Source organism: Pimephales promelas, chromosome 3, assembly GCF_988280905.1.
Source record: "Pimephales promelas chromosome 3, fPimPro1.hap1.1, whole genome shotgun sequence".
Taxonomy (NCBI): Eukaryota; Metazoa; Chordata; class Actinopteri; order Cypriniformes; family Leuciscidae; genus Pimephales; species Pimephales promelas.
Window position 1 is genome coordinate 1,446,036 of NC_142771.1, and position 25,746 is coordinate 1,471,781.

Genomic DNA, 25,746 nt, shown 5'->3' on the forward strand with positions numbered 1-25,746 from the left:
ATATAGCTACGAACATTAAAATCAACAATAAAAATGCAAAAAAAAAAATAATGTATGATAATTAACATTAATATCACATTTAATTAACATTAATGTCATATAATAATTACAATATAAACATATTAAAATAAAAAATGGTAAGATGTATAATTATCATTAATATAATAAATTATGTAATAATTAATTCATACAGGCCTACAGAGAAAGAAACATAATGAAATTGTACTGTGTCCTAATACGATAGAAAATAGTCTATTTTGGCCTCTTTCAGCACCCATACCTTTTCAAGTACAAGTGCAAGTGGTAACGGCGTGACGTTTCCGAACAGCGTGAACCAGAACTAGGCGCTTAGCGAATCACAACACAAAAGCCAAGCTGACCAATCAGAGCGCGTCATGTATTTCTGAGGGAAAGGCTTCTTACAACCAGGAAATCATCAGCCCGGTTTACGAGAAGAGACACAACACAGACACAGCGGTGTGGAATAAAGGTAAATAATATGGAAAATAATGCGTTTGTTTAAATGAAGTAAACAAATGTTAGACTGCACCCCGTAAAATCAATAAAGCCTTCGAAAAAAGCTGATCAACCCTGCTGAAAACATTGTTTTATATTGCTATTTTGAACCAATAATAGGAAGCATTTAGTCACCTCACTCCAATAGCAGTAATCTGACTCCATTAACGTTTTTGTTGTACTTTAACATATGTCTCAGTATCTAGATGGTCCATTATAGAACACACGTTAGTCTGGTGAAAATAAGCACGTGTGTAACACAGGGCACAGATGTGTGTTAGAGGTGTAAGAGACACATCAGTCCTCAATCTGCATAATGACGATTCCTTCCTGATTCACAGCATTAACTCACTGAGATGATGAAGGCCATTGTCCCACATTTAATTCACATGCACACGTTTATACTGATAACTGTCGTACTAGGCCTGTATATAGTTCTAATAATAGTTCCAGTTTTCACCTCATGTATTATGCTGATGTCTGTAAATTGACACTTTAAGCTCATTTCACTGGTCTAAGACTAAAGGTATTTGTTTGTTACAAATATGTACATTTTTCTGACAATTACTAACATATATTTTTGAATTTTCAATTCATCATTTGTGTTCCTTTCTGTATTTCTAGGTATCTGCTATATTTTAATTAGAGGTCGGATTAGTTAATCCGAGTAATAAAATAAGTTTTGAATTAGCATCAGTTGCTTTACAATATACAGAAGAACATATTTAGTACAAAAACAAACTCAGTAACTGATTATAGATTTTTTTGAACATTATAGATTTTTGCAGATCATCTCCTCCCACACTGGCATTCATCATCAGTGAAGCTCCTCCCACAACATTCACAACACCAGTGAAGCTCCTCCCACATCGATCACGTCATCAGTGAAGCTGTAATTCTCCAATAAACACTGTAAATTCCCATCAGCTACAAGTGAAGACGAGCATGAAAGCATCAGGAAGAGCTGAAATCTGCAAAGACTGAGTTTATTAAAGAGGACCGTGAGAACATGAGTGATCCAGAACCCTGGAGAATGAAACACACTGAAGATCCTGAAGAACAAAGAGGTTGGTGTTTATTCTTCATTCACTCATGATGCTGGACAACATTCATGTTTGAAACATTCAAGCTTTTCATCACCTTTAGATAAACAGTTCAACTATGGAATTATACAAAATGTTCTTGTTTACTTTCAACAAATGGTCATTAAAGATCATAAATATTATTTTAGCACTTTTTTGTTTTATTTATATATGGTTCAACAATTCTTTGCAACGGTGTTGCCAATAACTTTTCAATATAGTTATTATTATAATTATTTTTACCAATAAACAGTTAATGCCAAACTATATCAAGTTAAAGAACTTTCCAATAAGGCTGACATGGTTGTAATTATAACTTAAGCAAACTCTAATTTATACAGGTGTTGGTCATATAATTAGAAAATAATCAAAATGTTGATTTATTTCAGTAATTGCATTCAAAGAGAGAAACTTGGATATTTTATTACATCCAAGCATCCCAGCAGTAATCCATCTAAAATAAAATGATCATGAAAAGGTTGTAAAATATTGTTGTGGGAAGCTTACGTAATCTGTATGTTTAAGGTTGCTAGCTTGAGATGTCATGCAATACATTATTATTAAGATAATATTGTTGAATTTTGTTTGTCCGTCTGTGCTGTTTAATTCCAACCACAGATCATAGATTCTACGACGGTGTATAGTAATGCCACATGTCAGCCAAGAGCGAAAAAATAAAACCAATAAACCAGAACTGGACCGTATCTGAGCTAGCCTGGCAAGCCAGACCCACATCAAGATGTTGGCGTGAAAGATTATGAGTATTTTCAGTTAACTTTAGTCAGATGCATTTACATTGTTACTATGCCTCAGATGTAATCAACTCTATCGGTGTCTGTAAAGGTGTGTACCACACAGATGAATGGCCCATAGAAACTGATTGGTGTGAATGACAAAGAAAAAGCATTGCTCAGATTAGCAGGTCCTAACTGGTTTCTATTGTTTGTAGCCTATAAGTCTTCATGTATAAAGTTCTGTCTCACAAACAGAACTTTGAGTAAATTAATTCTTCTTAATTCTAAATTAGTTTTTGATCCGAAAGGATCCCATCATGAATAGATCCAGCGGTATGGGTTTTTGTGCCTCTTCCCCAGCCACAGAGAGTGAGAAGAAGCAGCAGAGGGGGATTGCGCAATCTGGGGAGGTGCTGTCTCAGATGAATATTTTCGGGTGCTTTGCATTATGGGCTTGCATCACCGTGGTGGTAGAATCTCCTGAGCCCCTTTCCATCGAACACGGATGTTTGTTTGAGGGAACCCACCTGTCCAGGTTTTCTGGGGTCCGTGGAGGTCGTAGGAGAGGAGGTACTAGAGGTGAGTCCCGGCATCACTCTCGTCTTCGGTCTCTCTTCGACCCTGGGCTGGTGATGTCCAGCTTAGAGCTCCATCCGCTTCCGATTCCGCCCAGACCAGAGTCAACACATCGCCATCAGAGACGGTGGAGGAGGGGGAAGACCTCTAGCCTCCCCAAGTGCTCTGAGGCCGTGCCCCATCAGCTCGACGTTCTTCCGGAGGCCCAGCCAGAGATTGTTCACGTCACGTCTGCCCAGCCAGAGACTGTTCACATAAGCCAGAGAGAGATCAGGAGATGCCAATTATCGGGGCCGAGGGGTGGCACTAACCGAATATTTGGAGCGTCGGGCTCAGATCCTGGAGAGGCCTTTCAGACCTTTCGTGTCCATGGTTCCTGTTCCTGAGCTGGAGCCGGTGTCTGCTGTTCCTGAGCCGGAGACTGCTGTTCCTGAGCCGGAGACTGCTGTTCCCGAGCCGGTGTCTGCTGTTCCCGAGCCGGTGTCTGTTCTTCCCAAGCCGGTGTCTGCTGTTCCTGAGCCGTGTCTGCTGAGCCGGGGCTGGTGCCTCCTGTTCCTGAGCCGGTGCCTGCTGTTCCTAAACCGGTGTCTGCTGAGCTAGGGCTGGTGCCTGCTGTTCCTGAGCCGGAGACTGCTGTTCCTGAGCCGGAGACTGCTGTTCCCGAGCCGGAAACTGCTGTTCCCGAGCCGGTGTCTGCTGTTCCCGAGCCGGTGTCTGTTCTTCCCGAGCCTGTGTCTGCTGTTCCTGAGCCGGTGTCTGCTGTTCCCGAGCCGGTGTCTGTTCTTCCCGAGCCTGTGTCTGCTGTTCCTGAGCCGGTGTCTGCTGAGCCGGGGCCGGTGCCTCCTGTTCCTGAGCCGGTGCCTGCTGTTCCTGCGCCGGAGACTGCTGTTTCCGAGCCGGAGACTGCTGTTCCCGAGCCGGTGTCTGCTGTTCCTGAGCCGGTGTCTGCTGTTCCCGAGCCGGTGTCTGCTGTTCCTGAGCCGGTGTCTGTTCTTCCTGAGCCGGTGTCTGCTGTTCCCGAGCCGGTGTCTGCTGTTCCCGAGCCGGTGTCTGCTGTTCCCGAGCCGGTGTCTGTTCTTCCTGAGCCGGTGTCTGCTGTTCCCGAGCCAGTGTCTGTTCTTCCTGAGCTGGTGTCTGCTCTTCCCGAGCCGGTGTCTGCTGTTCCCGAGCCGGTGTCTGCTGTTCCCGAGCCGGTGTCTGCTGTTCCCGAGCCGGTGTCTGTTCTTCCCGAGCCGGTGTCTGCTCTTCCTGAGCCGGTGTCTGTTCTTCCTGAGCTGGTGTCTGCTCTTCCCCAGCTGGTGTCTGCTGTTCCCGAGCCGGTGTCTGCTGTTCCCGAGCCGGTGTCTGCTGTTCCCGAGCCGGTGTCTGTTCTTCCTGAGCCGGTGTCTGTTCTTCCTGAGCTGGTGTCTGCTCTTCCCCAGCTGGTGTCTGCTGTTCCCGAGCCGGTGTCTGCTGTTCCCGAGCCGGTGTCTGCTGTTCCCGAGCCGGTGTCTGCTCTTCCTGAGCTGGGGCCGGTGTCTGGTGTTCCTGAGCCGGTGTCTGCTCTTCCTGAGCTGGGGCCGGTGTCTCCTCTTCCTGAGCCGGTGTCTGCTGTTCCTGAGCCGCTGTCTGCTGTTCCTGAGCTGGTGTCTGCTCTTCCTGAGCCGTTGTCTGCTCTTCCTGAGCCGGGGCCGGAGACTGCTGTTCCTGAGCCGGTGTCTGCTCTTCCTGAGCCGTTGTCTGCTCTTCCTGAGCTGGGGCCGGTGTCTGCTCTTCCTGAGCCGGTGTCTGCTCTTCCTGAGCTGGGGCCGGTGTCTGGTGTTCCTGAGCCGGTGTCTGTTCTTCCTGAGCTGGGGCCGGTGTCTGCTCTTCCTGAGCTGGGGCCGGTGTCTCCTCTTCCTGAGCCGATGTCTGCTGTTCCTGAGCCGCTGTCTGCTCTTCCTGAGCCGGTGTCTGCTGTTCCTGAGCCGGAGTCTGCTGTTCCTGAGGTGGTGTCTGCTCTTCCTGAGCCGTTGTCTGCTCTTCCTGAGCCGTTGTCTGCTCTTCCCGAGCCGGTGTCTGCTGTTCCCGAGCCGGTGTCTGCTCTTCCTGAGCCGGTGTCTGCTCTTCCTGAGCCGGTGTCTGCTGTTCCTGAGCCGATGTCTGCTGTTCCTGAGCCGGTGTCTGCTGTTCCCGAGCCGGTGTCTGCTGTTCCCGAGCCGGTGTCTGCTGTTCCCGAGCCGGTGTCTGCTCTTCCTGAGCCGGTGTCTGCTCTTCCTGAGCCGGTGTCTGCTGTTCCTGAGCCGATGTCTGCTGTTCCCGAGCCGGTGTCTGCTGTTCCCGAGCCGGTGTCTGCTGTTCCCGAGCCGGTGTCTGCTGTTCCTGAGCCGATGTCTGCTGTTCCTGAGCCGGTGTCTGCTGTTCCTGAGCCGGTGTCTGCTGTTCCTGAGCCGGAGTCTGTTCTTCCTGAGCCGGTGTCTGTTCTTCCCGAGCCGGTGTCTGCTGTTCCTGAGCCGATGTCTGCTGTTCCTGAGCCGGTGTCTGCTGTTCCTGAGCCGGTGTCTGCTGTTCCTGAGCCGATGTCTGCTGTTCCTGAGCCGGTGTCTGCTGTTCCTGAGCCGGAGTCTGTTCTTCCTGAGCCGGTGTCTGTTCTTCCCGAGCCGGTGTCTGCTCTTCCTGAGCCGGTGTCTCCTCTTCCTGAGCCGGTGTCTGCTGTTCCCGAGCCGGTGTCTGCTGTTCCTGAGCCGGTGTCTCCTCTTCCTGAGCCGGTGTCTGCTCTTCCTGAGCCGGTGTCTGCTCTTCTTGAGCCGGTGCCTCCTCTTCCTGAGCCGGTGTCTCCTCTTTCTGAGCCGTTGTCTGCTCTTCCTGAGCCGGTGTCTGCTCTTCCTGAGCCGATGTCTGCTCTTCCTGAGCCGGTGTCTGCTGTTCCTGAGCCGGTGTCTGCTGTTCCTGAGCCGGTGTCTGCTGTTCCTGAGCCGGTGTCTGCTGTTCCTGAGCCGGTGTCTGCTGTTCCTGAGCCGGTGTCTCCTCTACCTGAGCCGGTGTCTGCTCTTCTTGAGCCGGTGCCTCCTCTACCTGAGCCGCTGTCTCCTCTTCCTGAGCCGGTGTCTGCTCTTCCTGAGCCGGTGTCTGCTGTTCCTGAGCCGGTGTCTCCTCTTCCTGTGCCGGTGTCTCCTCTTCCTGAGCCGGTGTCTGTTCCGGTGCCTGAGCCTGTTTCTGGTCATGAGTCGGGGTCTGTTCCCGAACTTTTTCTGCTACCGTGGCCGCCTGACTGTATAAACTTTTACGTGTATAAATACCCTGCCTTTTTAGTTTTTGTCATGGGATCCTTGTTAAATGTTACCAGCACTACGGAGATCTGTTCCTATCTGGATATATGTTTTGGACTGCCCTTACCTGGATTTTGGCCTTTTTCCTGCCTGGATTTACACTCACGGATTACCCAATAAAACTGCTCTTGGTTCTTACCTGTTTGTGTGTGCTTGTCGTGACAAATACTCTTTGTTTAATTTTTTGATTTGCTTAAAATGGAATCAAACTTTTTTTCTTTCATTTCAGACCTGATGGAAGTGAAGGAGGAGAGAGAAGAACGGAGTGAAGTGAAGGAGGAGAGAAAAGAACTGAGAGAAGTGAAGGAGGAGAGAGAAGAACTGAGTGAAGTGAAGGAGGAGAGAGAAGAACTGATGGAAGTGAAGGAGGAGAGAGAAGAACTGAGAGAAGTGAAGGAGGAGAGAGAAGAACTGAGTGAAGTGAAGGAGGAGAGAGAAGAACTGATGGAAGTGAAGGAGGAGAGAGAAGAACTGAGAGAAGTGAAGGAGGAGAGAGAAGAACTGAGAGAAGTGAAGGAGGAGAGAGAAGAACTGAGAGAAGTGAAAGAGGAGAGAAAAGAACTGAGAGAAGTGGAGAAACATCATGTCCAACCTGGAGGAAAACCCTTGAGTTACTCAAAGACTAAACAGTCATTTTTAAAGAAAAGAGCAGATAAATCTTTCACCTGCACTCAGTGTGGGAAGAGTTTAACAACCAAACAACATCTTGAGATTCACTTGAGGATCCACACCGGAGAGAAGCCGTTCTCATGTGATCAATGCGGGAAGTGTTTCAGTCAATCATCATCCCTTAATGTTCACATGAGGATCCACACCGGAGAGAAGCCGTTCTCATGTGATCAGTGTGGGAAGAGATTCACACAATCAGTACACCTTAAAGAACACATGAAGATCCACATTGGACAAAAGTCATTCACTTGTCATCAATGTGGCAAAACATTTCTTACTGCATCAGACCTGAAGACACACCTGAGAGTTCATACGAAGGAGAAGCCGTATTCATGTTCTGTGTGTGGAAAGAGTTTTTCACTGCTGCGATATTTACATGGGCATCAGAAAATACACACTGGTGTGAAAGAGTACATGTGCATTGAGTGTGAGAAGACTTTTATTTCAGCAAACTGTTTAAAACTGCATCAGAGGATCCACACTGGAGAACAACCTTACAAGTGTTCACACTGCGACAAGAGATTCAGTAATTCAGCAAATCAGAAAACACATGAGAGGATCCACACTGGAGAAAAACCTTACAAGTGTTCACACTGCGACAAGAGATTCAGTCAGTCACAACATCTGAAAACACATGAGAGGATCCACACTGGAGAGAAGCCGCACACATGTGATCAGTGCGGAAAGAGTTTCTCCATTAAAAGTCGCCTGAAGATACACGTGAGGATCCACACAGTGGAGAAACCCTGTTTGCAGTATTTAGTTTGATCAAACCCTTCATCTGTGTTCTTGTAATTCCTCATCTCTCGCTGCTGTGATCATGATGTACTCATTGCTGCACTGTAAACAGAATACTGTGAAATTTACAGTAACTTGCTGGCAGCATTTAACACGTCAGTTGCTGTAGGTCATTTCACAGTATGTTTACTGTAAATTTAATCTCAGTAACTAAATACTGTAAACATTTTTATATTTTGAATTACTGTAATATGCATTACTGCATTCATAAAATGAAGACACTGTTCTTGACATTTGACAACTTTTCACATTCATTTTTCAAAATGTATAGAATAAAAAAAAACATAGCATACATGAAAGATAAGAACTGCCCACAATTGTTTTTTGTTGTTTTATACCAAAATGCTGCAGACACATTTATTGGCTGTAGTGGTTAACCTGCAATTTACACTTTATTTGTTTAAAAACAGCAGGATATTAAACTGTAGAATTTGGTTCCCGAGCGTTGTTTTTCTCCCAGAACTCTTAAACTGGAGCTGGGGCCCGTTTCAATAAGGAGGTTCAACCAACTCTGAGTTAAAGCTTGAACTCAGAGTTGACTTACCCTGAGATGGGAAACTCTGAGTTTTCGGTTACAGAACAGCTGAAATGAGTTAGTTCAATCAACTCTGAGTTGACCGACTCTGAGTTAAGCGCTTGCACCACAACTATAAAAAGCCATTATCAATGGAGCACAGATATTATGAGTCACCATGGCAACAGCGCCAGACAAAAAGAGGTGTTTATTAATTACCAAGTAATCTAAATATTGTAATTTAATTAAAGGGATTACTCTTAATTCTTCTGTAATTTAAAATAAAATATGATGCAATTACATTAAATAGGCTACTACATAAACCAATTAAGTATAAAACAATAGTGGATTTAACATACATTTTTAAAAGGTATATTTTTTATGTAACCTTCTCCCTCTACACACTTTGATCAATTCAAGAATAATTCATGCAATTGTATATTGTGAATTTGAAAGAATTAAAAGTGCAGTTTCTTGTCTCTCCTCTTTGTATTAATCAAGTGGTTGAGGTTGACATTTAGCAATTAGTAATATGTAGACCAATACTTTCTAGAGATAGTAGCCTGATTATTACATTAATCTAACTACACCGTTGAAGATGTCAGTTAATAATTCATAACTATTTTAGAGTAACTTACTGTTATAATAGTAAACTTACTGTTATTCAACCTAAAGTAGGCTACTATTACTTTGATAAAAATTTTACCTAAGTTAAAGTAAAAATACCAGTCTAAAAATCCACTCAAGTAAAAAGTAGTTAATTTAAAACATGAGTAAAAGTTGCTGAGTAACTTGTGGGGGTGGGGTGGGGGACTCAACCATGTGGGGAGAGTTGAGAAACATCTCAGAAAATATCACGGTTTATGGTATTAAACAATTATTAAATATATAAACTGCATTCTTAAATTACGGTTATTATTATCATCATTTAAAATGACAGTTAAATAAATTAAACATTTGTTCAATAAAACATATCAACTAACTTCAATTATTGATTATGAATAAGATTAACATCTTATTTTTTATCATTAATAACTTATTAAATTATGTTTGAAAAATAAGTGAGTTCTATTAAATGTTTTTTATTCCAATTTTTTTAATGATTTAATAGAAATATATTATCAAAAACGGTGGTAATCAAATAAAAGTTTAGCAAACGTTTTAAATCCTTTTATTTTTTGGAAAAGTGCTACAAAACAGATTTAGTCAATTAAACCATGGACAAACAATATATATTCCTTAAAGAATGTGTAAATACATTTTAGTATTATTGTTGGTGTTTAACAGCACTTCCTCTTTAAAAAAGGGGAGGAGACCGCAAGAAACTCTGAGTTTACTGAAGAAAACCTGCTCCCGACCAGGTTAGGTTCACGGAGTAAGTTACCATGGTAACTGACTCTGAGTATAAGTTACCTCTCTTTCAGAAATGGGCTTGACCTACTCTGCTGTCTCAGGTTTAACTTACCTCCCTTTCTGAAATGGAAAACCCAGAGTTTCCCTCATTTCAGGGTTAACATACTCAGAGTTTTCACTTAACCTCCTTTCTGAAACAGGCCCCTGAACTGGTTAACTTCCTAGGCTGGAGTCTTCTAGCAGTGGAAGAATTTAAATGGTAATGTAAAAGTTTATAAGCAAGATAGATGGGTTGATGACAATATATATATATACAAGTTTGATTGGCTAAATCAAATGATCCAATCAACATGCAATCATACAATTTCCACTTCTCTATATTCACACTTAAAACATGGGTTTCCACACTTTTTTTTTAAAGGGAGCCAAATTTGATTTTTGGACACGGCGGGGGGCCAGATAATGTTGTTGTCATTCCCAAAAGGGCAAAAGATGCAGGTTAATACAGGTGCATCAGAATCATTAGGCAAGGCAAGGCAAGTTTATTTATATAGCACATTTCATACACAATGGCAATTCAAAGTGCTTTACATAGAAGAAATTAAAATAATCCAAAAAAGAAATCAGAATAATTAAAACAGTTTAGAATAAAAAAATAAGAAATAATGAAAAATAAAAAATTATGATAAAAATAAAATACAGTAAAGTAAAACCATTTAGAATAAAATGAAGTGCAGTAACAGTCGGACGAACAGTGGCACAGTGCTCATTCAGTAAATGCACAGCTAAACAGATGTGTTTTGAGTCTGGATTTGAATGTGACTACTGTAGGAGCACACCTGATCAGAAAGGTTATTTATTTCAGTAATTCCATAAAAAAGTGAAACTTGGATATTATATTCATTCATTACACACAGACTGATGTTTCATTTAATTGAGATGATTATAACCTGCAACTAATGAAAACCCCCTAATTCTGTACCTCCAAAAATGAGAATATTACTGAATACCAATACAAAAAAAAATACAGTCAATACTTAGTTGGGGCTCCTTTTGCCTGAATTACTGCAGGAATGTGGTGTTGTCACTTAAATGACCATTTTTATTAGGGCCCGAGCACTAACAGTGCGAGGACCCTATTGAAACTGTTAGGGTTATTTTTTTTTTTTTCTTTTTTCTGCAAAGTAAGTGCCATTTTCGGGGCCGCAACATGCTCAAAAACTCACCAAATTTGGCACGCATGTCAGGACTGGTGAAAAATTTCGTATTTTGTGGGTTTCACAGATGGGCGGGGCAAAATGGCACGCTAGCGCCACCTAGAAAATTGGAAAAAATTAGCCCCTCGTCCACGTTCAACCTACATGCACGAAATTTGGTGGGGACGTGTATCATGTCAAGACGCACAAAAAAGCCTCAAGAACCCATACCCTAAACTCGACAGGAGGTCCGCCATTTTGAATTTTGCGGCCATTTTTGGACGATTTACAGACTCCGTACTTTAACGAACTCCTCCTAGGGATTTAGTCAGATCGACTTAAAATTTCTGCTGTGCCTTCTAAAGGCATTGACGATGTAAAGTTGTGCTATCTGCGCGTTTTCGTCGATGGGCGTGTCCGTGGCGTCGAAGATTCGCCATGAAAAAGGAAGTTGTAGTAACTTGGCTGTAAATGCCCAGATCTGCACGAAATTTTACACATTTGACAAGAGTCCCGCCCTGAACAAATCTACATGCCGACATTCACCCACAGTCATAGCGCCACCTGCTGGCAACAGGAAGTGACCTTTAACGAAGCAGCCCCCGCCGCTTGTTTGACCGACATGTACGAAATTTCTGTGGTACATCTACCATGACCAGACGCACAAAAAAGCCTCAAGAACCCATACCCTAAACTCGACAGGAAGTCCGCCATTTTGAATTCGGCGACCGATTTGGGACGATTTACACACTCCGTACTTTAACGAACTCCTCCTAGGGATTTAGTCGGATCAACTTCAAATTTCTGTTGTACCTTCTAAAGGCATTGACGATGTAAAGTTGTGCTATCTGCGCGTTTTCGTCGATGGGCGTGTCCGTGGCGTCGAAGATTCGCCATGAAACAGGAAGTTGTAGTAACTTGGCTGTAAATGCCCAGATCTGCACGAAATTTTACACATTTGACAAGAGTCCCGCCCTGATCAAATCTACATGCCGACATTCACCCACATTCATAGCGCCACCTAGTGGCAAGAAGAAGTGACATTTAACGAAGCAGCCCCCGTCGCATGTTTGACCGACATGTACGAAATTTCTGTGGTACATCTACCATGTCCAGACGCACAGAAAAGTCTCTTGGAGCGATGCCCTAAACTCAACAGGAAGTCAGCCATTTCTAATTTTACCGCCATTTTTGGATGATTTACTCACTCCGTACTTTAACGAACTCCTCCTAGGGCTTTAGTCGGATCGACATCACATTTCTGATGTGCCTTCTAAAGGCATTGACGATGTAAAGTTGTGCTATCTGTGCGTTTTCGTCGATGGGCGTGTCCGTGGCGTCGAAGATTCGCCATGAAACAGGAAGTTGTAGTAACTTGGCTGTAAATGCCCAGATCTGCACGAAATTTAACACATTTGACAAGAGTCCCGCGTTGAACAAATCTACATGCCGACATTCACCCACAGTCATAGTGCCACCTGCTGGCAACAGGAAGTGACCTTTAACGAAGCAGCGTAGCAAATGCACAGCCGCACTGGCTGAGCTGCAGAATATGCAACGCAGCCGCCTCACACCCCGACGCGCTACAGGTGTGAGGGCCCGCCCATCGCTGCTTGCAGCTTTAATTTCATTTTATTCTTCATGGAAGATCAAAGCACGTGCGATTGTTTACCACGCTCTACTAGTGCGCATGCGTCTGTGACGTCGCCAACACATCCAGCTATACGCTACAGGTTTAGCGCGGACTTCTTGTAATTTCAGTGGAGAGGAATCAAGCAGAACTTGTGCATGAACGGCTGCTACATGTTTCAGAAAGGTATGTTTCTTGTACGTGCACGTTAGATGTCTCTACAAAGATGTATTTCAAATAAGTTGTTACTGCTTATGCTAATGCTACTGTTTATGTTAAAACACGCAAATACAAATTAGTTTATACAATATTTTAAACTCAACCTTACAATCCTCGAAGGAATTATTTTATTGATTATCTCTCTCTCTCTCTCATGGGATGATAAATATAGTATCAAAATGATTCACGTGGAAGCATAACTCAGGCGCGTCGTTAGACATGGCATTCAGGCCTTCAATCTTTGGCCCGGATCTAAAAAAAAAAAATATTGATCATTATTATTAAATTTTAATAATTTTGTTTTTATTTAAATAAAAAAATACCGGGTATTTTAATCTATCTTTCGGAATAATGTATTAAAAACGATTAAAATGTTCAAGCAGATCAAATTTACTATTGTTACACAGCACGCTTGAGTTTAGATTGCGCACCAGAGGAGAGAGAGAGAGAGAGTGCCTGAAAGAGCAATCGGTAAAGGGCTTGACTGTGATTAGCCGCTTTCCGACCGGAGGGACTTTTGCAGTTACTAGAACCTAACGTTCCTATAACCCTTTTTTTCTCGTGTTCCGACCGGACTAAATTGGGGATTTTTTTAGTTACACAGACCTATAACTCTTTCAGTCTAGAGCGAGGACTTTTTTTTAGTTCCCTAGGTCTACATCATTGCTAATTGAATGATCTTTGAACAGCTGAAGACGAAAAAAATACTTGTTTTATATAAGAAAAGTTTATTTAAACAAAAAAGAAATATACTTGGTTACACAATCAAAAAAGTTTAGCAAAATAACAAAAGGGTATATTATTATGACTCTTCAGCTAATCCCGTCCGTCCCAGGGCAGTCCTGGAGAACTGGATGTACATCTTTAAATGTATGACTGTAACAGGTTATGGGAATGTTTCAGGATGATTTCTAAGGTTACAGCGGTATACAAATACAACAAGCTTCTTATGATTCTTAAGGTTTTGTTTACTGATGAAACTGTTCCCACACTGACCACATGTGTATGGTCTCTCTCCGGTGTGGATCCTCGTGTGTCTCTTAAAGTTTCCTTTATCCGTGAAGCTCCTCCCGAATTGATCACATGAGTAAGGTTTCTCTCTGGTTCTTCCATCGGGTCTAAAAGAAACATTAAACCATGAGACATTTCAAACGAAAGAAAAATGTGAAATAAAAAGTGAAGTAATTAAACCAATCAAATCTGGTTTGAGGATGGTTCCAAACATGGAAAGTTGAAAGTTGAGATTCACTGCACTAGCATTTGCATACAGTCAAACAATTTTCTTACATTAAAGGGATAGTTCACCCCAAAATGAATATTCTGTCAGTAATTACTCTACCTCACGTTGTTCAACCCCGTAATGCTACGTTCACAGCAAATTCGCGTCTAGCGAGTCTAGTTTGACGCTTGACCACTTTGTGTTACTTCGCGTGTCAAGAGTGAAACTGACGCGCGTAAATCAAATGTTTGAAGCGGAATTGGTTAACGTATATATTAGTGCACTATATATTAAAGAGACAGAAGGTCCGCCCAGTAATGGTGCAATCCATTGTAACCTGGGATGTGAGGGGAGAGGAGAATTCCAGGGTACTCCATACGTTTTTAACGCTGATCTTAGCTGAAAGTAAACTAAATACGAGGACCCAGGAAGATAAAAGCGTGTGCTTAAATCTTGAATGGAGCAGAGACCTTGAGTATCGTATACACCAGGTGTGCCCAATCCTGCTCCTGCCGATCGACTGTCCTACAAAGTTTATCTCCAACCCTAACCAAACACATCTGAAGCAACCAATTGGGGTCTTCAGGGCCACTTGGAAATTAAAGGAAGGTGTGTTTGATTAGGGTTGGAGATGAACTTTGCAGGACGGTCGATCGGCAGGAGCAGGGTTGGGCACCCCTGGTATGCACTCTTGAACAAAATCTTGAGACCGGGGGAAACATTGCAAGTATTCGCATTTTGTGCTGGTGTATCATAACCGTGTTGTAAGGACTGCTTCAAAATGCCAAAAGAAGAAACAAGAGACAAAAATAGAGAGTAGAGAAATTTATTGAAACAGGCTGTTTATCATCTGATCAAAAGTTTAAGACCATAACCCAAAAATAAACCTACAACTGAACTAAAAGTGTCAAAGAAGGACTCACTTCAAACACTCGATTCGGCATGCTTGATGCGACTGTTCCCAGGAGGCTGCTGGGAACATTGCTCCTTGTGGTGAAGATGGCTTCACGAAGGGCATCCACGGTCTGGAACTGACGTCCGATTTTGTAAACTTCCCTTGCCATCCATCCCCAAATGTTCTCAATGGGATTTAGATCAGGAGAACACACAGGATGGTCCAAAGGAGCAACGTTATTGTCCTGGAAGAAGTCCTTAGTCAGGCGGGTGTTGTGAATTGCAGCGTCGTCCTTTTGAAAGACCCATTCATTACCGCACAGATGAGGGCCTTCATTCAGGAGCGATGCCCGCTGCAACATGTCCACATAGCCAGTCGGCGTTTGGACAACCTGAAGCTCCATTTTCCCATTGAAGGAAAAAGCACTCCAGATCATGATGGAGCCTCCTCCACTGTGCCGCGTAGAAAACATCTCCGGTGGGATCTCATTGTCATGCCAGTAATGTTGGAAGGCATCAGAACCGTCCAGGTTAAAAAATTTTCTCGTCAGACAATAAAACTTTCTTCCACCTTTCAATGTCCCATGTTTGGTGCTCCCTTGCAAATTCCAAACGGGCAAGTTTGTGGTGTGGGAGGAGACGTGGCCTTTGAAGGCGCTTTTTGTTCTTGATGCCCCTCTCTCGCAGATGATGTCTTATGGTTATTGGGATACAGTCAGCATCAGTAAGGGCCATAATTTGGGTCTAGGATCGACCTGTGTCTTCACGGGCAACCCGTCGGATCCTGCGGCTCAGCGCAGGTGAAATTTTTTGGGGTCTACCACCCATAACTCTTTTAAGAAAGTCTTACTGCGTCCAACCTTGGCAGCGATGGCGCGCTGCGAGAGGCCTTGCTTGTGCAGCTCAACAATCCTGCCACGTTCAAAGAGAGAAAGCCTTTTTGCCTTTGCCATCAGGAGATCATGACAGTGTGACTGCCTGAAGATCAATGACACGAAAGCCATATTTTTGTGCAGATTTTACCTTTTTATGCCTATGGTGTTAAACTTTTGATCAGCTGATGAACAGCCTGAGAGTTTAAATGCCTACTCTCTATTTTTTTGTCTCTTTTGGCATTTTGAAGCAGTACTTACAACCCAGTTATGATACACCAGTGCAAAATGCGAATCCTTGCAATCTTTACCCCGATCTTAAGATTTTGTTCAGGAGTGTATATCACCTAATGCAGGGGTGCCCAATCCTGCTCCTGCTGATCGACTGTCCTGCACAGTTCATCTCCAACCCTGATTAAACACACCTGAAGCAACCAATTCTTGTCTTTAGGATCACTTGGAAATTAAAGGTAGGTGTGTTTGATTGGGGTTGGAGATGAACTGTGCAGGACAGTCGATCGGCAGGGGCAGGATTGGGCACACCTGACCTAATGTATTCACCCCAAGGGATGACCAAGATGGCTGATTAAATGGTTTGTTGCCACATAATAATCTCTGGTTATGCAATAGTGGTGTGTTCAGACAGAATTTAGGTGGGTTCTGCTTTCTTCCACACTTGTATAGAGTTAGCAATGATGGGCCCAAAACTCTCTTTTATTGTTTTGTTTGTTACACTAGAGAATAGGAAGTCTTGCAATTTGTGTGGTAATAGTTTAGCAGATTCAACCAATCTCCATGTAGTGGTAGACTGTGGGTCCCATGTGCTGAGAGCTCTGATCTGAAATGACCAATAATAAAGTTCAACGTTCGGTACTGCCAGACCACCCAGCAGTTTGGGTCGTTGCAGTGTATTCAAACGAACCCAGGGCCGTCTAGCATCCCAAATAAACCTGGACATCTTAGAGTGAATGTCTTTAAAGTAATTGACTGAACTCTCTTGTTGGTGTGAACAGAAGTTAATAGATACCAATCAACCAACAAAATCTATTGTCGCTCCACGTGGCTGTTAGCACACTAAATTAGAAGAGATTTTGTTTCTCAGCACATAAAGATGAACTGCTTACCGTGATCTCAGACTGTGGTGATCTGGTTTCTCCACTGCATGGATCTTCACGTGTCGCTTCAGGTCACTTTTAAAAGAGAAACTCTTTCCACACTGATCACACGTGTGCGGCTTCTCTCCAGTGTGAATCCTCTCATGTCTTTTCACAGTTGATGATTCACTGAATCTCTTGTCACAGTGTGAACACTTGTAAGGTTTTTCTCCAGTGTGGTTCATCTCATGTGTTTTCAGATGTGATGAGTGACTGAATCTCTTGTCACAGTGTGAACACTTGTAAGGTTTTTCTCCAGTGTGGATCCTCTCGTGTGTTTTCAGATTTGTGGACAGACTGAATCTCTTGTCGCAGTGTGAACACTTGTAAGGTTTCTCTTTAGTGTGGATCCTCTCATGTGTTTTCACAGATGATGAAACACTGAATGTCTGGTCACAGTGTGAACACTTGTAGGGTTTTTCTCCAGTGTGGATCCTCTCATGTGTTTTCAAATATGATGAGAGACTGAATCTCTTGTCACAGTGTGAACACTTGTAAGGTTTTTCTCCAGTGTGGAGCCTCTCATGTGTTTTCAGATTTGATGATCGACTGAATCTCTTGTCGCAGTGTGAACACTCGTAAGGTTTTTCTCCAGTGTGAATTCTCTGATGCAGTTTTAATTTAGTCTCTGAAAAAAAAGTCTTCTCACAATCAAAGCACATGTACTCTCTCACACCAGTGTGAATTTTCTGATGTGACAGTAAATTACACCGCAGTGAAAAACTCTTTCCACATATGGAACATGAATGCGGCTTCTCCTTCGTATGAACTATCAGGTGTGACTTCAGGTGTGATGACCTAAGAAATGTTTTTCCACACTGATCACATGAGAACGGCTTCACTCCGGTGTGGATCCTCATGTGAATATCCAAATTACCTTTACTTGAAAATATTTTTTCACAGTGATCACACATGAACGGTTTCTCTCCGGTGTGGATTTTCATGTGTACGTTAAGATGTGTTACCTGCGTGAAACTCTTCCCACACTGATCACATGTGTGCGGCTTTTCTCCAGTGTGGATCCTCTTGTGAGTATCAAGCTCAATTTTGGATATGAAATATTTTCCACACTGATCGCATTCATGTGGTTTCTCTCCAGTGTGGATTTTCATGTGCCTAGTGTGACTTGGTTTTTGTGTGAAACTCTTCCCGCACTGATCACATGAGAACGGCTTCTCTCCAGTGTGAACTCTCATGTGAATCTGAAGACTTTGTGCGTTTTTGAAACTCTTCCCACACTGATCACATGAGAACGGCTTCTCTCCAGTGTGAACTCTCATGTGAATCTGAAGACTTTTTTTGTTTGTGAAACTCTTCCCACACTGATCACATGTGAACGGCTTCTCTCCGGTGTGGATCCTCATGTGAAGTTTAAAATTGTGTTTGATTGTGAAACTCTTCCCACATTGATCACATGTGAACGGCTTCTCTCCGGTGTGGATCCTCATGTGAACATTAAGGGATGATGATTGACTGAAACTCTTCCCACATTGGTCACATGAGAACGGCTTCTCTCCGGTGTGGATCCTCATGTGAATCTTCAGGTCACTTTTATTTGTGCAACTCTTCCCACACTGAGTGCAGGTTGTAGATTTCTTGGCTCTTGTTTTCTTTAAAAATTTCTTTTTATTCTTGGAGCGACTCAAAGGTTTTTCTCCAGGTTGGACATGATGTTCCTCCTCCACTTCACTCAGTTCTACACTCTTCTCGTTCTCTTTCATCAGCTCTGAAATGGAAGAAATTAATTTTATTTTAAGGACATCAAATGTCATTGGCAAATCGGTGCTCGTTCACGACAGTGACAAAGACACAATCACGGCTTTACGACTTTCCCCCATTCATGTCAATTACCCCAGACTAAACTTACCCCATGCTTTAAGATGATTATTGCGTGTGTTATTCGAAACGTTTTTAGACGCGTCTTTGTGTTCATCTCCAAGCGATTTTCAATGGTGATGCGCTTTGTAAACGTGCAAATTCACTCCCTGACAGTAGATGGCGCAACTTTACACTTCTCACTCTCGTTTGACACAAAAGAAGAAGAGAGCCACTATTTACGTGCTTGCCAAAACCATTCACACGCTTTTTGCTAATAACAGATTTTCATACGAATTAGCCACCTAAAATTCGAACGAATTGCCATGAGATCGGGATGGAGCGCCTCCCGCTGTAACCTTACACTGTTGGACAGTCTTCAGAAAAACAGAAAGTTGCAATGCCACATTGTGGAATATTTGCGTTGTTTTATTATTCTCTGTACTTGGACGAAACACAAACACTCCTGATGTGAATGTAGGACACTGGAAACTCAATAGATTGTATATAGTTACATTTTGATTTATTATTATCAGTTATAGGTCGAATTTATGTGTTTTTTCAAATGTGACGAGTTCACTTCCGGCCAGTATTCCCGCTCTGTTTGCGCACACATGGCGGATGTCAACAAAGACACATGTAAGTGGACGAAGCAAAAAGAAAAAGCTTGAACCAAAGGGTTTCCGTGAAGTGTCTCTGAACCACGATCTCCAAGAACTGATGGAGCTGATTTATTTGGTAGGTAGCCATATAATAAGCCTACCCTATCTCACGACCAATTCGTACGAATTCGTACGAATGATTAAAAAGTGACTAATTCGTACTAATTCATACCACCTCACTCGTATGAATTCGTACGATTTGTCTAAACCCACGTGATGGTTGGGTTTAGGGGCGGGGTCAGGGGTAGGTTATTCGTACAAATTCATACGAATTGGCCAATTCGTAAAATATGTACGATTTTGCACAAATCATACTAATTCGTATGAGTGAGGTCGTATGAATTGTTACGAATTAGCCACCATGTAAAAATTCGTACGAATTCCCGTGAGATCGGGTTGAATAAGCAGGATAATGTATAGCGAGGCGGTTATAGCGAATACAACCCCTTCAGGTTAACAACCGACTTGCATATACATTATCCCATACATATGTCGCTATCAGCTGGCACATAAGCACTATTAGGATACAACTTGTGAAATATGGATCATTTGTTGGTAGATGACGTGATGCGTTTTGTCTAGCAAAAATTTGTTTGCAAAAGTTTGCTTGAATGTTGTTCGATTCAGTGCGAAGATTCATGGAAACCCCTTAAAATGTCTCAAATCAATTCGATCGCAAAACAGCATGTGACGTCATTACGTACAGGTTTTTATTTGCTTTAAAGCCGTCGGATGGAAACACACTTTCACCAGCTTTATTCGCATGAGTTTTTTTTTTACCGAACTTCAGATAATTCGATTGTAAAGTGGTTGGAAACACGGCTAGAGTCCTACATGCTTCACTCACCCCTTGTAAAAACAGAGCATTTCTTAAAACGAATATCTTTAAACACAAACTGCAGTTTTGTCCGCATTCATCAACCCTGTTGCCAATGTTATTATAAGGAAAAACAATCTCTTTAACCCTCTGGACTCTAAGGGTATTTTGGGGCCTGAAGAAGTTTTGTTATGCTCTGACATTGGTGCTTTTTCAGTTGCTTAAATACAGTACATCTTACTGGCTAAAGTCTGATTACACTGTATTCAACACACACTGGGCTACCGTAATATGTGAGCAACATGTACATTAAACTTTGTAGTTTTGAGAAAATAATGTTGAACAATGAGGAATGAGGGAACTATAGAGAATGAATGTGAGGAGACTTAATGATTGAATTTATTGTTTGTAGCGTATTCACAAAATTAAGTTTAAGCGAGTAAATGTAATCCGTTACTTTCCACCTCTGTTAAAAACATCTAAAACTTTTGAATGCTATAGCATAGGTCTAAAGTTTTTATTTTTTTATTTTTTTTATTTTATTTTTTTTTAAGTTTTTTATTTTTTTTAAAAAAAAATCTGTAATTTTACTTTTACTTATAAACAATTTGTTGGAAGAATTGTACTTCGCTACAAGGGGGGGGGGGTTATACAAATTAAATTAAATATAAATTAAAATTAAAATTAAATTAAAGAGAATTAAAAATAAAAAGATCAAAGTTTTCATTTACAGTTTCATAGACCAGTTTCATGATCAGTTATTGAATTTAGTTGGTTAGACATGTTTTTTAAATGTGAAATATTTGTACAATTTAAAATAAATGTTTTCTAATTAAATATATATTTAAAGTGTAATTTATTCCTTTGATCAAAGCTGAATTTTCAGCATCATTACTCCAGTCTTCAGTGTCACATGACCCTTCAGAAATCACTCTAATATGATGATGAAGAAACATTTATGATTATAATCAATGTGGAAATCAGTTGTGTAAATTATGTTTTCTGGATTTTTTGATGATTGGAAAGTAAAAAAAAAAAAACCTTTATTGTAAAAGGAAATATTTTATGTCTTCACTGTCACTTTTGATCAATATAAGGCGTCTTTGATGAATAAAAGTATTAATTTCTTTACAAAAAAAAACGTTTGAACGGTATGTATAATGTTACAAAAGCTTTCTATTTCAGATAAATGCTGTTGTTTTTAACTTTCTATTAATCAAAGAATCCTGAGAAACAATACACAACGGTTTTCAACATTGATAATAATCATAAATGTTTCTTGAACAGAAATTATTCATAGAGTGATTTCTGAAGGATCATGTGACACTGAAGACTGGAGAAAGGATTTACATCACAGAAATAAATGGCATTTTAAAAATATCTACAAATAGAAAACAATCATTTTAAATTGAACTAATATTTCACTATATCTACGAAATTGTATCCACAGTACAATTATCACATTAATGATGATGATAGCTGAGACAGGAGAAACTACATCTCTTTAGTTTCATACAGATTACATTGCAGGAGAATATTTGGTTTAATTTCCGAAAATACATTGTTATAGAAAATTTCAATGTTTTTAATATTCTTTTCTTTGTACTTTTATTTTCCTTTTCGTTCCACATTATGAGGTTTGTTCCTTTTTCAATTAAAACGTGTTTCTCCCCTTTTACTCTGTATTTACATAGCAGGAACTCTCTCACACACACAGCCAAAGATATGCTAAAGGCTTTTGTTTATAGACAAGGGAACCACCGCATTATAAAGCCTTTTGATCTCATCAACTTTTGATCTCACAGGAGTAAGGGCAGTAAAAACACCATGGGGCGAGGGGCAGGTCATTGACTTTTGCTCTCACAGGAGTAAGGGCAGTAAAACACCATGGGGCAGGGGGAAAGGTGTATAAAAGCTGTCTGTTCTATACACTGTAAAAATGAATATGCTTTATCTAATCAATAAAATTGTGGCAACAGATTACAAGCAATATTATTTATTAATTGAACAAATTAGAATTGAGTAATAGCTAATCAAATTAATATTCTAATTAATTCTAATTTGTACAATTTAATTAATAATATTGCTTGTAATATGTTGCCACAATTTTATTGATTAGATAAAGCATATTATTTTTTTCAGTGTATGTCATTTAGGTCTGTGTTCCTATCGCGAGGTAGCTGTCGCGGTATTTTTGTGAACAAGCCTCCTTTAAAAGAATAAACATCTTTTGAAGTACAATTTGAATCTAATGTCTCTTACTATGATGCTGTTTGTTAAACTGTTTTTGCCACAACAACATCAACTAAATTGTCCAACATTTTTGTAACATGGCTGCAAAAATGGTTAACTTATAAATATAAAATAAAACAGCTATAATAATTTCGTTTGACCTGATTTGACAATCATTATGAGAGTTTCTCCAACCTCCCTATACTGATCATTTGTTGATAACGAAATAATAATAACAATAATAATACTGTACCCATTTCAAAAAAGGTGATGAAGAGCTGGAATGTTTCTAACATGAATGTTGTCCAGCATCATGAATGAATGAAGAATAAACACCAACCTCTTTGTTCTTCATGATCTTCAGTGTGTTTCATTCTCCAGGGTTCTGGATCACTCATGTTCTCACTGTCCTCTTTAATAAACTCAGTCTTTGCAGATTTCAGCTCTTCCTGATGCTCTGATGATCGTCTTCACTTGTAGACTGAAGGAGGAATTTACAGCATTTTTTTTCTAAACTCCAGTGGGAGGAGCTTCACTGATGATGGAATTGCTGTGGGAGGAGTTTAGCTGATCTGACCAAATCAAAAATAAATCAGTTACTGATTTCGTTTTAATAGGTTTAGATGTTTAATTTCAGTGTCTGAATGATATTAAATTGACAAAAGTGAATCTGTATACATTTTGTATAGAAAACCCAGTAAATGCAATTGTAATGTTTCAAATAACTTTTGTGAATACAAAATGTCTGAATATCGGTGAAATAATGTTGGATCATCCTTCAGCGTAACATATAAGTATGTAAAAATAAAACAACATAATTATTCTGACTTTTTTTTCTGAAGAGATCATAGTAAACTTCTTTATTTTTTAAATGATTAAAAAGTGGTTTGAAGGATAGTGGCAAAAGACTAAAAAATTATATTTTGTATTTTTTATATATATATATGAAGAGTTCAGATGCAAAAGCCTCTAAATGCCATTTGAAATTTTCTTCTTTAATGATGATTTTTATCAAACTTGTATATTTAAGTTCAGTAATTTCACTTAAATAACAATTAATAGGTAATTATCATTGCCATTTAAGTGAAATTACTGAACTTAAATATACAAGCTTGATAAAAATCATCATTAAAGAAGAAAATTTCAAATGGCACTTAGAGGCTTTTGCATCTGAACTCTTCATATATATATATATATATATATATATATATATATAAATAATATTTTGTATTTATTTAAATTAGTATTTTGGGGCTGCACTATGATCCTAATATACAGTGTTTGAATATATCATCAAATGATTATTGTTCTAAATATGCCTGAAAAAAAAAGAATATATATATATATTCTTTTCTTTTTTTTTCTCAGGCATATCAAAATATTTCTATTTCTAATTATAACATTATTCTGTTTCTTCATTAAAATAATGGCAGATATCTAGAAACGTAGTAAAGAATTGTAAGAAAAACATTTAAAAGCATAAAAGAATGTATAGTAGCCAACAAATCCCCTCAGTCAAATGAGCTTTAAGTGATAATTTACAGGAGATCTGAAGACATCAGCATAATAAATGAGGTGAAAACAGGAACTATTGTCATGAAATAAAGAGTGTTTTCAGCAGATCTGTTAATATTGATGATCCTCAGACTATCAACACTCATTCAACAAGTCATTCAGGATCATCAGCAGATAATCTCACTTTATTCTGAGTGTTTGCTGTTAGAAACAAATGATCTGAGTCAGGTTAAAAGCCTATAAAACTGCTCAATTCTGTCATTTCTCACAACATGACATGGATAAAACATCAAAAATATTAATAAACTAATGACACTCAGGTTATAACTATAATATGTCCATAATATATAGGACTGATAGCACATGTACATCTCAGAGACCTCTTTTTGATGTGTGTGTTTTCATCTAGAAGACGTATTTTTTAGAGTATCTGCTCATCTGCGATGTGTCTATTCCTGTCAGATGTTAAAAAAACATTAAGAATATGTCTTTAAGATGTTTATGATTTAGAATGTATGTAAAACTGACTTTTTAAAGAGGTTTATTCGATAAACATATTTTAAAAAGTCAGATCAAGATGTCTCTCCTCTGGAAAGCTTCTGCTGCATGTGTACATCTGATAAACCTTAAAGGATCACTCCACCGTTTTTTCATATTATACTATGTTCGGTAACTAAGATGAGTTGATACACACCTCTCTCGGCTCAATCGCTCTGGCGCGCGGCGACTCGTTGATAGCAGTTAGCTTAGCTTAACCCAGTTCATTCATTAGGATCCAAACAGAGATGAAGTTAGTTTAAGCGACCAAACACCTTCACGTTTTCCCTATTTCAGACATCCCCATAGACAGTAAAAGAAAAGACATCCCAAGAGTCCCAAGAATTCATTTCCGGGAGGTAAATCTCGCTGACAGGATTGTGGGGGTGGGGGAGGGCTAGCTTTCGCGTTCGCGCGGCACACTCTCAAGGTCTCTCCCTCTCTACAGTGCACGCCCGCGCGCGCAGTATGTTGTATCTCGCTCTAAATTCCGGGAGATTTTAACTAATTTGCGGGCATCAGGGACACGCTATTAATATGCGGGAGACTCCCGACAATGGCCATAAAACTTACAAATAAATAGCAGCAGCAACATGTCCAGTTTCAAACTTCATTAATATTTAGGCTATCTTAACATATCAATTTTATATTTATAATTTATAGATTTTAACTTTCTCAACGTTCATACTCATTACAGTGTTTTATAATCGGCACTATTAAAATTTTAACAGTATAATCTGCAAAAAATTTATGTCAACAAAGAAATATAAAGGTAAAAATGAAAAAACGACAGCTTTTCTGTTTGAAACAGTCTATTAGTGCGTGGCTCACAGTTTCTATACTTCTCCATATAATTGTTTTCCTTGCTAAATAATACCATCCTTCCTAAACCTTTATTAATATTGTGTCTTTTAAAAACTGTCTGCCAAATGCATACATGTAATCTGTGATTAAAAACTCTCCCTAGCAGTTTTAAATGCAGAGATGGCAATAAATTACTCTATTTTCAGTAGCACATTTCACTCATTTCCCAGATAGCAAACTGACATTGAATCAACGTGGAAACATGACATCGAAACAACGTTGATCTGACATTGTTTTGCTCATCGAATTAACGTTGAACCAACGTCAGACGCGTCATTCTTTCAAAACTAACGGAAAATCAACTTGAAATCAACGCGTTGTTTCAACGTTATGAAAGCAAACCAATTTTCGATTTTCATTTAGCTTTGAAGAATGCCGCGTCTGACGTTGGTTCAACGTTAATTCGATTAGCAAAATCAACGTTGTTTCAATGTCATGAGAGACGTTTCCACGTTGATTCAATATCAGTTTGCTATCTGGGTTGTTATTATGTTACAGTACATTTGGCTTTTCTTTTCATTTAGAGTCGTTTTTAAGGAGTATAATAGTAAACATTGATTAATGGTAACTAAAAAACTGCAAATATTTTTT

The 25,746-nt window shown here is 40.4% G+C and overlaps 2 protein-coding genes across 3 annotated transcripts; one reads left to right on the forward strand and one right to left on the reverse strand.

Moving 5' to 3' along the window:
* Nucleotides 1–384: 384 nt before the first annotated feature.
* On the forward strand, nt 385–8,132 carry LOC120462742 (uncharacterized). 2 transcript variants are annotated; one of them, XM_089129157.1, is made up of 3 exons: nt 385–490; nt 1,295–1,583; nt 6,425–8,132. In XM_089129157.1, the coding sequence occupies exons 2-3, from the start codon at nt 1,526–1,528 to the stop codon at nt 7,630–7,632; spliced, it is 1,266 nt and encodes a 421-aa protein (XP_088985283.1). In that variant the 5' UTR covers nt 385–490; nt 1,295–1,525; the 3' UTR covers nt 7,633–8,132. The 2 variants fall into 2 exon arrangements, with proteins under 2 accessions (XP_088985283.1, XP_088985284.1); XM_089129158.1 differs by having other exon boundaries at nt 388–490; nt 1,305–1,583.
* A 5,104-nt stretch (nt 8,133–13,236) lies between these two features.
* Nucleotides 13,237–24,715, reverse strand: LOC148981828 (uncharacterized). The gene is made up of 4 exons (XM_089129050.1): nt 24,449–24,715; nt 22,580–22,811; nt 16,684–18,439; nt 13,237–13,692 (listed from the first exon to the last, which is right to left on the reverse strand). Exons 2-4 carry the CDS (start codon nt 22,635–22,637, stop codon nt 13,461–13,463), a joined length of 2,046 nt encoding a protein of 681 aa, XP_088985176.1. The 5' UTR covers nt 22,638–22,811; nt 24,449–24,715; the 3' UTR covers nt 13,237–13,460.
* Between the last annotated feature and the right edge of the window lie 1,031 nt (nt 24,716–25,746).